Source organism: Carcharhinus amblyrhynchos, chromosome 1 (assembly GCF_965287045.1).
Source record: "Carcharhinus amblyrhynchos chromosome 1, sCarAmb.v2.hapA, whole genome shotgun sequence".
Lineage (NCBI taxonomy): Eukaryota > Metazoa > Chordata > Chondrichthyes > Carcharhiniformes > Carcharhinidae > Carcharhinus > Carcharhinus amblyrhynchos.
The window spans coordinates 13,081,500-13,096,569 of record NC_137324.1 but is presented as its reverse complement, the minus strand read 5'-3'; the positions used below and the strand labels follow the sequence as shown (position 1 = coordinate 13,096,569).

General features: G+C 42.6%; 1 protein-coding gene across 1 annotated transcript in view; it reads right to left on the bottom strand.

Annotated features, from left to right (window-relative positions):
* dqx1 (DEAQ box RNA-dependent ATPase 1) overlaps nucleotides 1-15,070 on the bottom strand; it is a 114,597-nt gene that overhangs the window by 69,706 nt on the left and 29,821 nt on the right. The window contains exon 4 of the mRNA XM_080193633.1: nucleotides 4,665-5,049. Within this exon, the coding sequence (XP_080049759.1) occupies nucleotides 4,665-5,049 (385 nt within the window). The remainder of the gene's footprint in view (nucleotides 1-4,664; nucleotides 5,050-15,070) is intronic.

Genomic DNA, 15,070 nt, shown 5'->3' with positions numbered 1-15,070 from the left:
GGTACTTTACGTGAATGTTGTTAGACCATAGGAGCAGAATTAGGCCATCTGCTCCACCTGTTGTTTGAAAGAAATTTTTAGATAATTGTTTTATGACAAATTTCCTGTCTCGATTCAACAGTTCTCTGTTGTAATGGAAACTTTTTAAAACCAGCTTTGAAGAAGTGGCTGAATTGTAGTTTTGAACTTTGGATGACTAAACCCCATGCATTGATTCAATTGATTAACTATATTTGTAAGTTAAAATATCTGGATTAGATGTGTCGGAAGTGTTTTTAATGTTTATTCTCAATGGTTTTAATCTTTCTAGGAATGGTTAAAATGCATTATTGACAAGTGGATGTGGCATTGCTTGTGACTGCTCTGTATCTAAAGGAAATGTTTGTTGACAATGAAATGTAAACTCTAGGTCCAGGGATACAAGGGAGGAACATTTGTCTTTGGTCAATATGGTCCCAGTTGCCGAAGCGGGGTGATGCAAGATGACTCGCAGTCTCAGTCAATAAAAGAGGCGAATTTAGAAAATTTTCTTTTATTCATTCATGGGACACAGGCATCGCTGGCTGGCCAGCATTTATTGCCCATCCCTAGTTGTCTGAGGGCAGTTGAGAGTCTGTTATGACTCTGGAGTCACACGTAGGCCAGACAGAAGTAAGGACAGCAGACTTCCTTCCCTAAAGGACATTAGTGAACCAGATGAGTTTTTCCAACCATAGACAAAGATTTTTTTATTGAATTCAAATTCCACCATCTGCCATGGTGGGATTCCAACCACGGTCCCCAGAGTATTACATTGGGTCTCTGGATTACTGGTCCAGTGACAATATCACTATCCCACTGTCTCCCCTTAACTGCGTCATGATTGATATTCCATCTCAACTTCACTTTTCAACCTATTCCTAAATCCATTGATTCTCTTCATTCCAAAAACAAAAGTCGATCAGTTAAGGCCTTGCACATACTCATCGACTGCATAGTTATAGCCCTTGTAGTCCAGGATTCACAACCCTCTAAGTGAAGACATTTTTCATCTCAATCCTGAATGAGACTAGATTCTCCAGTTAGAGAAATGGGCTTAGAATCCATAGAATCCCTACAGTGCAGAAGCAGGTTTCTCAATAGTTACTCTTAAGGTCTGCTAGAATTATTTACAGTAAAAGTTTTTAAAGCTTATTTATTAGTCACAAGTAGGTTTACATTAACACCAATGAATTTAGTATGAAATTTCCCTGGTCGCCACGGTCAGGTGCCTGTTCGGGTCAATGCACCTAGCCAGCGTGTCTTTCAGACTGCGGGAGGAAACCCGAGCACCCAGAGGAAACCCATGCAGACACAGGGAGACCGTGCAAACTCCACAGAAACAGTGACCCAAGCTGGGAATCGAACCCAGGTCCCAGGCGCTGAGGCAGTAGGACTAACCACTGTGCCACCATGCTGCCTTAATGAGATTAATTCTCATTTTGCTCAATTCCAGAGAATATAGATCCATTCCACTCAATCTCTTTTCACAAGTAAGACTTCTTGTCACACAAATTAATCCAGGCAAGTTTATCTTGCTTTAGGTAAGAGACACAAAACTGAACACACTTGTCTAGATGTGATCTTACCAAAATGCTGTACAATGACAATAGTACTCCCTCTTTATCTTCCTCTTGCAGGAGTGCCTAATTGATTGCTGTACCTACATCTATGTATTTTTCACATCTATGTTAGTACAGTACAGATATATGTGCAAATATCCAAAAATCACTCTGACTCTAACATTTAGTCTCTCGCCGTTTGAAAAAAATATTATACTTCTTCAATCTTCTTAAAGTGGATAATTTCATACTTCCCTGCAATGTTCTGCAACTGCCATTTTCTTGCCCAATCATTTAACTGGTCTATATCCTTTGTAGCCACTTTGTCACCTTTCATTTAGTTTAACGAGCAAAGCCTTTGATGTAAAGTATAGCTAGCTTAGGCCCAAGTACCAATATGCGTGGTGCTCCACCAAAAATAGCTCCTGTTTCAAAACGGGTTTGATAATGCTCCTGCAAAAAACTAAATTTGGGATCTTTTGCTTCATTAAAATGTGTTACATAAATACAATTTGTTACTGTTTTTACTGTGGTTCATGCTCAGGGATAGTGTTACTTATGGGCATTTCTAGGCTAAGCTAAACAATTGCCGCCTTATGTCGTTCTTAATCCAGAACTTGTATTACTTTTAAGTTAAACAAAGAACTCAAATGGGATTGAACAAGGTATGTTTCTCTTGTCTATTTGTATATCTGTTCACCAGCATCCAAAGTAAAGCTAATATTAATTTACAATTATTAGTCAGTTTGGGCGAGTCCAACTCTTCTGCACCCATGGAATGGCAGTCAGTTGCTGTAACCTTCAGGTACTGATTGTACCTGATATCACAATTTTTGATCCATCTGCTAAAAGGCAGCTGAAGTAAGGTCCACTGTTTACAACCAAGGTGTGGTTCGTCTAATCTCTGCCACGCAAACAGTTTCTAACTTTGATGTTTAAAACTCCTCACTGTAGTTTGCTGTGCACTAAACAATCTCTTTGAACTGCTGAGTTACACATAAGGAGGCACACGTGGCAGGGAGTGCTTAGGAACGCCTGATGTAGTTCTGGCAAGTGCAGCTGCAAATGGCTGGCATGTCGCTGACCCCATGCAAAGATCAAGTATGAAGAAGTGCGAATGCTACTGGACAATTAAGAAGGTCGATGTTATTTAAGCTGAGGCTTAAATCAGTGACAAGCTCCAGGTTTGTCCCTTCCTTATCCACTTTGGCAGGAATAATAGTAGGAGGGATTACTATTTAAAGGGCGAAAAGCTACAGCATGCTACGGTGCAAAGGGACCTGGGGGTCCTTGTGCATGAGTCGCAAAAACCCAGTCTGCAGGTGCAGCAGGTGATCACGAAGGCAAATGGGATGCTGGCCTTCATAGCGAGGGGGATAGAATACAAAAGTAGGGCACTGGTGAGGTGGCAGCTGGAGTACTGTGTGCAGTTTTGGTCGCTGCACTTGCGCAAGGATATTTTGGCCTTGGAAGGAGTGCAGAGGAGGTTCACTAGGCTGATACCGGAGATGAGGGGGTTGAACTATGAAGAGAGGCTGAATAGACTGGGTTTGTACTCGTTGGAGTTTAGAAGGATGAGGGGGGAATCTTATAGAGACGTATAAGATAATGAAGGGGATGGATAGGGTAGAGGTAGAGAGATTCTTCCTGCTGAGAAAGGACAGCAGGGCTGGAGGGCACAGCCTCAAGATAAGCAGGGGGGGCAGTTTAGAACGGAGTTGAGAAGGAACTTCTTCACTCAAAGGATGGTGAATCTCTGGAATTCTCTGCCCATTGAAGTGGTGGAGGCTACCTCGCTAAATATATTTAAGACACGCGTAGATAGGTTTTTGGCAGGCAAGGGAATTAAGGGTTATGGGGAGAAAGCGGGAAAGTGGAACTGAGCCACTTCAGATCAGCCATGAACTTATTGAATGGCGGGGCAGGCTCGAAGGGCTGGATGGCCTACTCCTGCTCCTATTTCTTATGTTCTTATACCTCCCTCCTGCAATCTTAATGTAACATAGTTGGGAGAGGAGTATATACAAGTGTGACCTGGAATTTTCTTCAATGACCCCCAAACAGTACAGTGGCACAATTGGAGGCAGTGCTGTCTCAGTGCCAGGGACCCAGGTTCGATTCCTGGCATGGGTCACTGTCGCATGTTCTCCACATTGAGTTTCCTCCCACAAATCTAAAGATATGTTGGTTAGGTGCATTGGCCATGCTAAATTCTCCCTCAGGGTACCCAGACAGGCACCAGAGTGTGGCAACTCAGGGATTTTCACAGTAACTTCATTGCAATGTTAATGTAAGCCTACTAATAAATAAACACAAGCTTAAACATTGACTGCCATTTTCATTCCTCTGCAAGGTTAAAATATGGAACACAAAAAACTGAGAACATACATTGCCTGGAGGTTAGAGTGGATAGGTGAATAAAGGAAAAAAAAACATTTTGGATGGGGCACAGAAAAGATTTACCAGGATGTTGCCTGGTATGGAGGGTATGAACTATGAGGAAAGACTGGAGAAACTTGGTTTGTTCTCACTGGAACGACAGAGGTTGAGGGGAGACCTGATAGAAGTCTACAAGATTATGACAGGAATGGACAAAGTGGATAGTTAGAAGCTTTTCCCCCAGGTTGGAAGAATCAATTACTGGGGGGCACAGGTTTAAGGTGCTAGGGGCAAGGTTTAAAGGAGATGTACGAGGCAGATTTTTTTTTACACAGAGGGTGGGTGACTGGAACGCGCTGCCAGAGGTGGTAGTGGAAGCGGACAAATACATGAATAGGATGGAATAGAGGGATATGATCCCCACAAGAGTTTTAGTTAAGTCGGGCAGCATGGTCAGAGCAGGCTTGGAGGGCGGAAGGTCCTGTTTCTGTGCTGTAGTTTTCTTTGTTCTTTGATAGGGAGGGTAAATACTGAGATCTGGTTAGACTAAATGTCCTGTTTCCATAATGTAATTTCCATGTGTTATCAGGCAGATATCCAGCTGATTATCTGTCACACATTCAGCAGCCATCATAATTAAATCTCAGCTGTAAAGCAGGATGTATACTTCAGAAAAACTTGCTTTTACAGAACTGTAACACCCACCTTTTCACTGGCCAAGAAAACAAAGATGTTGCCCTCTTCTCCCTTCCTGTGTATATCCAATACAGTTTGCGCAGCAGCTGAAACACCCTTCTTAAACTGGCCATCTCTGTATATAACTTCCACAGGAAAGGAATTCTCTGCAGTATCCTTCACTTTTACAAAAGGCACACCGGCATAGTAATTCCCCAGTCTGCCCTCCAGGTGTGGCGCTGTGATGACCACAACCTTCAGCTCTGGCCTTTGCCTGGGCAAGTCTTTCAATAAACCTAGCAGGACATCCGTTGCCACTGTCCGCTCATGGGCCTCATCAATAATTATAACTCCATAGTGATGCAGCAAGGGGTCAGACATCGTTTCACGGAGCAGGATATCATCTGTGCAATACCTGTTGAGAAAAAGAATCACTTTTTATACAGCTCCTCATCATGCTCCAAGGATATTACAAACTGTTTGTAACCAATGGATATTCACCATATGGTCCATCTCACCAGGCCCAGTTTTTGTATCATATGATGATGATGAATTGGCTGCCTTAGCCGAGGGTTACCAAACTGCGGGTCTTAACCTCACGAGCAAACGGGGTTGTGAAATCCCCCCCCCCCGAGGCAACAGTGCTGACTATGAAGCTGAGCCGCTGGTGGGAATATGCCCGGGATCAGAACCAAGTTTCCATAGAACATAGAACATTACAGCGCAGAACAGGCCCTTCGGCCCACGATGTTGCGCCGACCAGTTAAAAAACAATGACCCTCTAACCTAAACCAAACCCCTTCCATCCATAAACCTACCAACGGATCTCTTAAATGCCCCCAAACTAGGCGCATTTACATCTGCAGCAGGCAGGGCATTCCAATCCCTCACCACCCTCTGGGTAAAGAACCTACCCCTGACATCCGTCCTATAACTACCCCCCCTTAATTTAAAGCTATGCCCCCTCGTGCTAGCTTTCTCCATCCGAGGAAAAAGGCTGTCACTGTCCACCCTATCTAAACCTCTAATCATCTTATATGTTTCAATAAGGTCCCCTCGTAGCCGCCTTCTTTCTAACGAAAACAGCCTCAAATCCCTCAGTCTCTCCTCATAGGACCTCCCCTCCATACCAGGCAACATCCTGGTAAACCTCCTCTGCACCCTCTCCAAAGCCTCCACATCCTTCCTATAATGTGGGGACCAGAACTGCACACAATACTCCAAGTGCGGCCGCACCAGAGTTTTGTACAGTTGCAACATGACGCTGCGGCTCCTAAATTCAATCCCCCTACCAATAAACGCCAAGACACCGTATGCCTTCCTAACAACCCTATCTACTTGATTCCCAACTTTCAGGGATCTATGCACACATACACCTAGATCCCTCTGTTCATCCACACTATTCAGAGTCCTACCATTAGCCCTATACTCTACACATCCGTTATTCCTGCCAAAGTGAATTACCTCACACTTTTCCGCATTAAACTCCATCCGCCACCTCTCGGCCCAGCTCTGCAACTTGTCCAAGTCTCCCTGTAGACTAAGACAGCCTTCCTCACTATCTACCACACCTCCGACTTTGGTGTCATCCGCAAATTTACTAATCCACCCAACTATACCCTCATCCAGATCATTTATAAAAATTACAAACAGCAGTGGCCCCAAAACAGATCCCTGAGGCACACCACTCGTAACTGAACTCCATGACGAATACTTACCATCAACCACCACCCGCTGTCTCCTATCCGCCAGCCAATTCCTAATCCAATTTCCTAACTCACCCTCAATCCCATACATTTGCAATTTCTGCAGAAGCCTTCCATGGTGAACCTTATCAAACGCCTTACTAAAGTCCATATATACCATGTCAACTGCCTTACCCCCATCCAACCTCTTTGGTCACTTTCTCAAAAAACTCAATAAGGTTAGTAAGGCACGACCTACCCTCCACAAAACCATGCTGACTATCTCTAATCAATTCATTACTCTCCAAATAACTATAAATCCTATCCCTAATAATTTTTTCTAAAACCTTGCCCACTACAGAAGTAAGACTCACCGGTCTACAATTCCCATAATTTCCATGGCACACACACGAACATGATTTATCTTCCTGCCACGGTTTGGAGGTATGACTGTAGGGAATGGGCTCTGAGGCCCCAGTACTACCACCACCATCTGCAAAGAGAGTGTGTGTGTGTGCGCGCGCGCGCCGGGGGGGGGGGGGGGGGGGGGATCCATTGTTCCCCACTCTCACAATTATCCCTCCTGCCAGCTTTCATATCTCCCAATCATCGTTTTTCAATACTTCAATTAGCACTCACTATTTTTCTTGTGAATACCACTGCACTAACTGATGGTGGAGGGGCAAGGATGGAAAGTTAAGGCTTTAAGTAAGCTCACAGCAACCACAAGTTTACTCCGTTGAACACCAAGATCACCAGATGCACCAACGAGGCTAGTCTATGAACAACTAAATCAACATCATACAGAAAAAAATATATATAATCAAGCTTTGTACAAGTCCACACAACCACATATGCAACTGATAGATACATTTCTGAGTTTGGTTATTGTAAGGTCCATTCATTCCTTTAAACAGAGGAGGACAGCACTGCTAAGCTGTTGAAGTGAATTTGTTTTATTGAACAGAACTTAAAGAAAATTAAATCATTCCAGAAACAAAAAGAAAAATGTTGGAGAGACTGTTTTTTCCTGCCAGCCCTGTACTAATCACACAGAACCGAGCTTGAAGGGCATCCTGAAAACAAAAACTATGCAAACGCATACTGAAACCAAAACGTATTTCAACCCAATCTCATTAATGGAAGTGTTTTCCACAAGCTGTCTCTGTCTGACAAACACGGGTCTTGCATCTGTTGTTATCAACAGTTGTTTTGCTTGCTATATACTTTTCAGGAATGCTGTCAATTTTTAAGCTAACCCAGCATGCCCTCTGAGTTTTAAAATGTAGTCAAGTGTTAGTTAATTTGTTAAGTTTAGCAGAGTTAGCTACATAGGCAGGAATATCTTAAAATGAAGTATTTGCATAGACTGAAGCAAACAGAGCTAAGCATACATAGGATCCCTCAGTTATATAAATTGGAGTTCTGTATTAACTGGAACAGAAAGAGCCAAAGCTTCAGAATTCTGCAGAACTATTACTCATGAGGAACAGCTTTAATCCTTGGTAATGATTTGGGTTTGAGACAGTAATGTGATGACAACTGTATTGCAACAGGCAGTCAGGTGATCATGGCAGTCTTAAATGTTTGAAAATCACTGTGGAGAAAAACGATACACTTATTGCAGATATGCAACTGAAGGAACATCTGATTAATGCAGAAAATCAAATTTCATATATGAAAGAGGAGTAAAGTTTTAAAGTTTATTTATTATTGTCACAAGTAGGCTCACATCAACACTGCAATGAAGTTACTGCGAAAATCCCCTTGATCAGAGAGTATGCGAATAAAGGAAGAAAACTGATAACAACTGGGATCAGTCAGGAACCTAAAAAAGCAAAGCTGACAAGGTTGATCATCTGGTAAAATTTGATGACCTTCAAGCATCTATATTTATGAAATATTGTAGGAAATGTTATGAGCAGAAAAGGAGATTCTGAAGTAAATCAGAATAATTGGTTGAATACAGAATTGAAAAGTAAAACTGACTAACTGTTAGAAATGCTGAGGACAGTGTAGAATTATTAGAACTTCATTGTGAAAAGAGCAGAGATTTTCGTACTTGAAAGTAGGATGGAGAAAAAGATGATGGAAGGTATGGTTGTTGCAATTCAAACTTTGTCTCGTGGAATACTGACTCAGTTGAGCAAAGAACTGATTCAAATAATATTACTGATATATCAAAATCAGTAATCAACAATAATAGCTGAAGTAATTGAAAAACTGGACTCCCTTAGTACTGAAGTACATCATCGCAGATCAAGTCCTGGCATGGGACTTGAACCCATTAACTTCCGATTCAGAGGCAAGAGTGAGCGAACCAACTGAGTGAGCCACGACTGACACACAAACTCAGGGACAAAACTTATATCTGACCACGTTCTGATCACCTGTCCCTAATATTTTTATGTGCCTCAGTGCCAAACACTCCTGTTGGGGTGTTCCTACTATTTTTAAGGTTCAACTTGATACTGTAGTGAAGAGAAAGGTGTTTTTTTCCCCATGCAGTCAAGCAGACTTGGTAAACTCCACATCAGACAGTTTATTTCACGTCAAAACATGGAATAAATAGGGGTGGTATAGAGGCATTGGGATCCTTGCTTTTCTCCATACATATTAATGATCTAGACTCTGGTATGCAGAGGACAATTTCAAAGTTTGCGGACGATACAAAACTTGCAAGTACTGTAAACTGTGAAGAGGACAGTGGGGAACTTCATAAGGACACAGACCAGTTGGTAGAGTGGGCAGATGAAGTTCAATGCAGGTAAGTGTGAGGTGATGCAGTTAGTAGGAGAACATAGAGTGACAGTATAAAAAAGGGTAAAAGTGCAGGGGCAGAGGGTCTTGGATGTGTACATGCATTAGTTAAAGGCGGGAGGGTAGATGGAGACGCAGTTAATAAAGCGTATAGTAATCGGGGCTTTATCAATAAGGACAAAGAGTACACGTGCAAAAAAGTTAGACTGACCTTATACAAAACACCAGTTAGACCTCAGCTAGAATACTGTGTACACTTCTGGGCACCACACTATAGGAAGAATGTGAATGCACTGCAGAGAGCAGCAGAGGTTTACGAGAATGGTTTCAGGGAGGGACCTGGACAGAGTAGAAAGGGATAAACTGTTCCCATTTGTAACAAGATCAAGATTGAAAGTACCCAGTTTTAAAGTGATTTGCAAAAGAAGCAAATGTGATGTAAAGAAAAAACATTTTCACAAAAATGGTTTGAGTCTGGAATGGTGGAGGGAAACATAGGAGAGGAGGCCATTTGGCCCTTCGAGCCTATTCCGCCATTCATTACGATTATGGCTGATCTCCAACTCAATAGCCTAATTCTGCTTTTTCCCTACTATCTTTGATCCCATTTCTCCAAGTCCTATTTCCAACTGCTTCTTGAATACATTCAATGTTTTGGCATGAACTACTTTGTGTGGTAATGAATTCCACAGGCTCACCACCTTTTGGGTGAAGAAATGTCTCCTCACCTCCATCCTAAATGGTCTACCCTGAATCCTCAGGCTGTGACTCCTAGCTCTGGACTCCCCAACCATTGGGAATATCCTCCCTTCATCTACCCTGTTTAGACCTGTTAGAATTTTGTAAGTATCTACGAGATACCCCCCTTCATTAGTCTGAATTCCAGCAAAAACAATCCTAACCTAGTCAATCTCTCTTCATACAACAGTCCCGCCATCCCATCAGCATGGTAATCCTTCGCTGCACTCCCTCGAGAGCAAGAACATTCTTCCTCTGAAAAGGAGAGCAAAACTGAACATAAGAAATAGGAGCAGGAGTAGGCCATCCAGCCCTTCGAGCCTTCCCCGCCATTCAATAAGATCATGGCTGATCTGTCATGGCTCAGTTCCACTTTCTCGCCCTCTCCCCATAACCCTTAATCCCCTCGCTTAACAAAAACCCATCAACCCGCGTCTTAAAAATATTTAGCGAGGCAGCCTCCACCACTCCAACGGGCAGAGAATTCCAGAGATTCACCACCCTTTGAGTGAAGAAGTTCCTCCTCAACTCCGTTCTAAACCACCTTTATCTTGAGGCTGTGCCCCCTAGTCCTACTGTCCTTTCTGAGCAGGAAGAGTCTCTCCACCATCCCATTCATCATCTTATACGTCTCAATGAGATCTCCCCTCATTCTCCTAAACTCTAACGAGTACAAGCCTAGTTTATTCAGCCTCTCCTCATAGCTCAACCCCCTCAACTCCGGCATCAGTTTAGTAAACCTCCTCTGCACTCCCTCCAAGGCCAAAATATCCTTGCGCAAGTGCGGCGACCAAAACTGCACACAGTACTCCAGCTGCGGCCTCACCAGTGCCCTATACAGCTGCAGCAAGACCTCCCTACTTTTATATTCAATCCCCCTCGCTATGAAGGCCAGCATCCCATTAGCCTTCCTGACCACCTGCAAGCTGGGTTTTTGCGTCTCATGCACAAGGACCCCGAGGTCCCTCTGCACCGTCGCCTGCTGCAGTTTTTCGCCACGTAATAGTCCTTCCTACCATTATTCCTACCAAAGTGGACCACCTCGCACTTGCCAACATTAAATTCCATTTGCCAGTTCCTGGCCCATTCGCCCAGCCTATCTAACTGCACACAATACTTCATGTGTGACCTCACCAAGATCTTGTACAGTTGCAAAACATAGTTGCTAATGTACTTGAAACCTCTCGCAATCAAGGCCAATATGCCATTTGCCTTCTTTACTACCTGCTGCACCTGCATGCTTACATTCAGCGACTGGTACACAAGGACAGCCAGGTCCTGCAGCATACTCCCCTCTCCCAATTTACAGCTATTCAGGTAGTAGTCTGCCTTCTTGTTTTTGCTTCCAAAGTGAATAACCTCACACTTATCCAAATTATACTGCAGATTGGCTCAATTGAGCCACTGAAGAGGATATTAGATGATTAGTTGAATGGAAACAACGTGCAGGGGTACAGGGAAAGGCGCTATATCATGATGCTGGTTTGGAGAGCTGGTGCAGGCAATGAGCTAAATGGCCTCCTTCTGCACTGGTACCATTCTGTGATTCGGGACTAGAATGACCATTTGTGTCCTTTATACAATCTTTCGGATTTCTAGGCATGAGAGATTAAAAAAAGGTCAAAAGAACCAAAAATAGAAGGAAGGGAACCGACTAAGTTCTGAAAGATAAAGCTGAAACTTGTTTGTGTGTTTTTCCCTCTGTTGTACTCTCTCTTTTAACCAGTATTGTTTTCTTCTGGATCTCAGGGATTCAATTAAAATTACATGCAAACTGATCCAAGAAATCCTCATGAGTATAAAAAAAATTGGCAAACTGACAAAGCAGTGCACACCTCTCTTTGATTGCGAGTATAATCTCATACTCGTTGAAAACCATTCAAAATTAACAGACTCCTTCTGAAGAATTCTTTCAAGAATAGAGAAAAATCTAACTCTAAAGAGGTTGGAATTAAGTAAAATCTCAAGGGAGAAATTAATTAAAACCTCATGACATTACACAATCTCTAAATGGTTCTTCTACTGTAACCGCAAGCAGCCAATTGAGAGTGATTCAAAGCACAGTGCCCGAGGACACAGGTAGGGTGTGTCCTGAGACACAGTTCACACTAAGATTTGAAACCAATTTCACAATTGTAGGTTATGACACAAAGATTCAAACATTCTTATAAATCCTTATGGTTAATACGGGTTTAGAACAGTAATAGCAGGGATTAATAAAATGAATGCTTAACATGCATGAACACACTAAATGGGAGGCTGAACCTTTGTTTTGCAATCAATTAAAACATTTCCGTATTTCAGTGCAGTGCAGTAGCCAACTACCAGTTCCGGCACAGTCCCAATGACATAACTTCAAACATGTGACTATCAAGGCACAAATGACCTCATCTTAGCAAACAGTGAATACTAATAAACAGCCTCATCTTTGCTTTTATTGCTCATGAATCTTATGAATCTTAAGATGTATTATAACTGTATAACGTACACCTGGAACTCTACATAATAATCTATACAACATGCACAATTTATGTATTTTATCACCTAGTAGTTTATCAGTAGTAATCCATCAACTGACGTTCTCAACATACATGATGACATCATATTGTATAATGTATAAGTTATAACAAAGAGAAAATAGGTGTAAGTAGGCCATTTGGCCCTTCGAGCCTGTACCAGCATTCAATATGATCATGCACTTTCAGTATCCCACTCCCGCTTTCTCTCCATACACTTTGATCCTTTTAGCCACAAGGGCCATGTCCAGCTCCCTCTTGATCATATCTAATGAATTGGCCCCAACAGCTTTCTGTGGTAGAGAATTCCACAGGTTCACAACTCTGAGTGAAGAAGTTCTTCCTCATCTCAGTCCTGAACAGTTTACCCCTTATTCTTAGACTGGGGCTCCTCGTTCTGCACTTCCCCAACATTGGGAACATTCTTCCTACATTTAGCCTGTATAGTCCTATCAGGATTTTAAATGCTTCTATGAGATCCCCGTTCATTCTTCTAAATTCCAGTGAATACAAGCTCAGTCGATCCAGTCTCTCTTCATAGGTCAATTCTGCCATTGTATGAATCAGTCTGATGAACCTTTGCTGGACTCCCTCAATAGCAAGAATGTCCTCCCTCAGACACCGAAACTGCACACAACACTTAAGGTACAGCCTCACCAAGCCCTGTATAACTGCAGCAAGACATCCTTACTCTGAGACTCAAATCCTCTTGCTATGAAGGCCTGCATGCCATTAGCTTTCTTCACGGCCTGCTGTACCTGCATTCCAGCCTTCAGCAATTGTTAGACCATGAAACCCAGGTCACATTCACTTTCCCTTTTCCTAAATTGTCACCATTTGGATAATAATCTTCCTGTTTCTGTTTCTGCCACCACATTATATTACATCAGGTAATTAAGAAGTCAAATAGAATTTTGTCCATCATTGCTAGAGGGATGGAGTTTAAAAACAGCTACGTTATGTTGCAGCTGTATAGGGTGCTGGTGAGGTGACACCTGGAGTACTGGGTACAGTTTTGGTCTCCTTACTTGAGAAAGGATATACTGGCACTGGAGGGGGTGCAGAGGAGATTCATTAGGTTGATTCCTGAGTTGAAAGGTTTGGCTTATAGGAGAGATTGAATAGACTGGGGTTATACTCATTGGAATTCAGGAGAATGAGGGGAGATCTTATAGAAACATATAAGATTATGAAAGGAATAGATAAGATCGAAGCAGGGTAGTTGTTTCCACTGGGGGGTGAAACTAGAAATAGAGGGAATGGCCTCAAAATAAGGGGGAGCAGGTTTAGGACTGAATTGAGGAGCAGCCTCTTCACACAATGTGGAATTCTCTGCCCAGTGAAACAGTTGAGGCTACCTCATTGAATTTTAAGGCAATGATAGATAATTCCTTTACTGTTCAAAAATTTAAGAGTTATGGTGAGCGGATGGGTGAGTGGAGCTGAGTCCACAAAAAGATCAGTCATGGTCTTATTGAATGGTGGAGTAGACTCAAAGGGCCAGATGGCCTACTCCTCCTAATTCTTATGTTATTTTCCAAGTATTTACCCACTCAGCTAACCTGTACAAGTCAATCTCAGCATCCTCCTCACAACACACACTGCCAGCCAGCTTAGTGTCATCTGCGAACATAGAGATATTGCATTCAGTTCCTTCATCCAAATCATTGTGACTAGCTGGGGTCCCAGATCCCTGTAGTACCCCACTAATCATTGCCTGCCACTCTGAAAAGGACCCATTTATTCCCACTCTCTGCTTCTGGTCTGCCAACCAGTTCTCTACCCACGTCAATACATTACCCCCAATGCCATGAGCTTTAATTTTGCTCAGTAATCTCTTGCATGGGAGCTTGTTAAAAGCCTTTTGGAAGTTCAGATGTACAACATCCACTGGTTTACTCTTGTCCACTCTACTGGCCACATCCTCAAAAATTCCAGAAGATTTGTCAAGCACAATTTCCCTTTAGTGAATCCATGCTGACTTTGGCCAATCCTGTCACAACTTTCCAAAAGGTGTTATTAAGTCCTTAATAATTGACTCCAATATTTTCCCCCCAATGATGTTAGGCTAACTAGTTATAATTCCTCGTTTTCTCTGTCCCTTCTTTTTAAAAAATGAAGTTACATTAGCTGCCCTCCAGTCCACTGGAGCTCTTCCAGAGTGTACAAAATGCTGGAAAATGATCCAATAACCAATACAATGGGTACTAAAATTGTCCCTAAATTGGACCTCCCTGATCCTCGCACGTTAGGCGTAGACTAAAATCATGAATAGGTCACTGAGATAGTAGGACGGCGGCGCGGGCTCGTTGGGCCGAAGGGCCTGTTTCCCGTGCTGTGTTGTTCTTTGAAATCTTTGAAACACCCACTATTTCTAGGGTTAGACCCTAATCCTTGTCTACTCTGGAGTGCAGAGCATCAGGCCCTGGAGACTTTGTGGGTTTTAATCAATTTCCCCAATATGATTTCCTGACAAATAAGGATTTCCTTCAGTTCCTCCTTCATGGTAGATCCTCTGACCCTCGTATTTCTGGAAGGTTATTTGTGTCCTCCTTAGTGAAGACAGATCCAAAGTATTTGTTCAGCTGGTCTGCCATCTCTTTGTTACCCATTATGAATTCACCTGATTCTAACTATAGGGACCTATATTCGTCTTCACCACTCTGTTTCTCTTCACATCTCTATAGAAGCTTTTGCTGTCAGTTTGTGTGTTTTCTGCAAGCTCACTCTCATATTC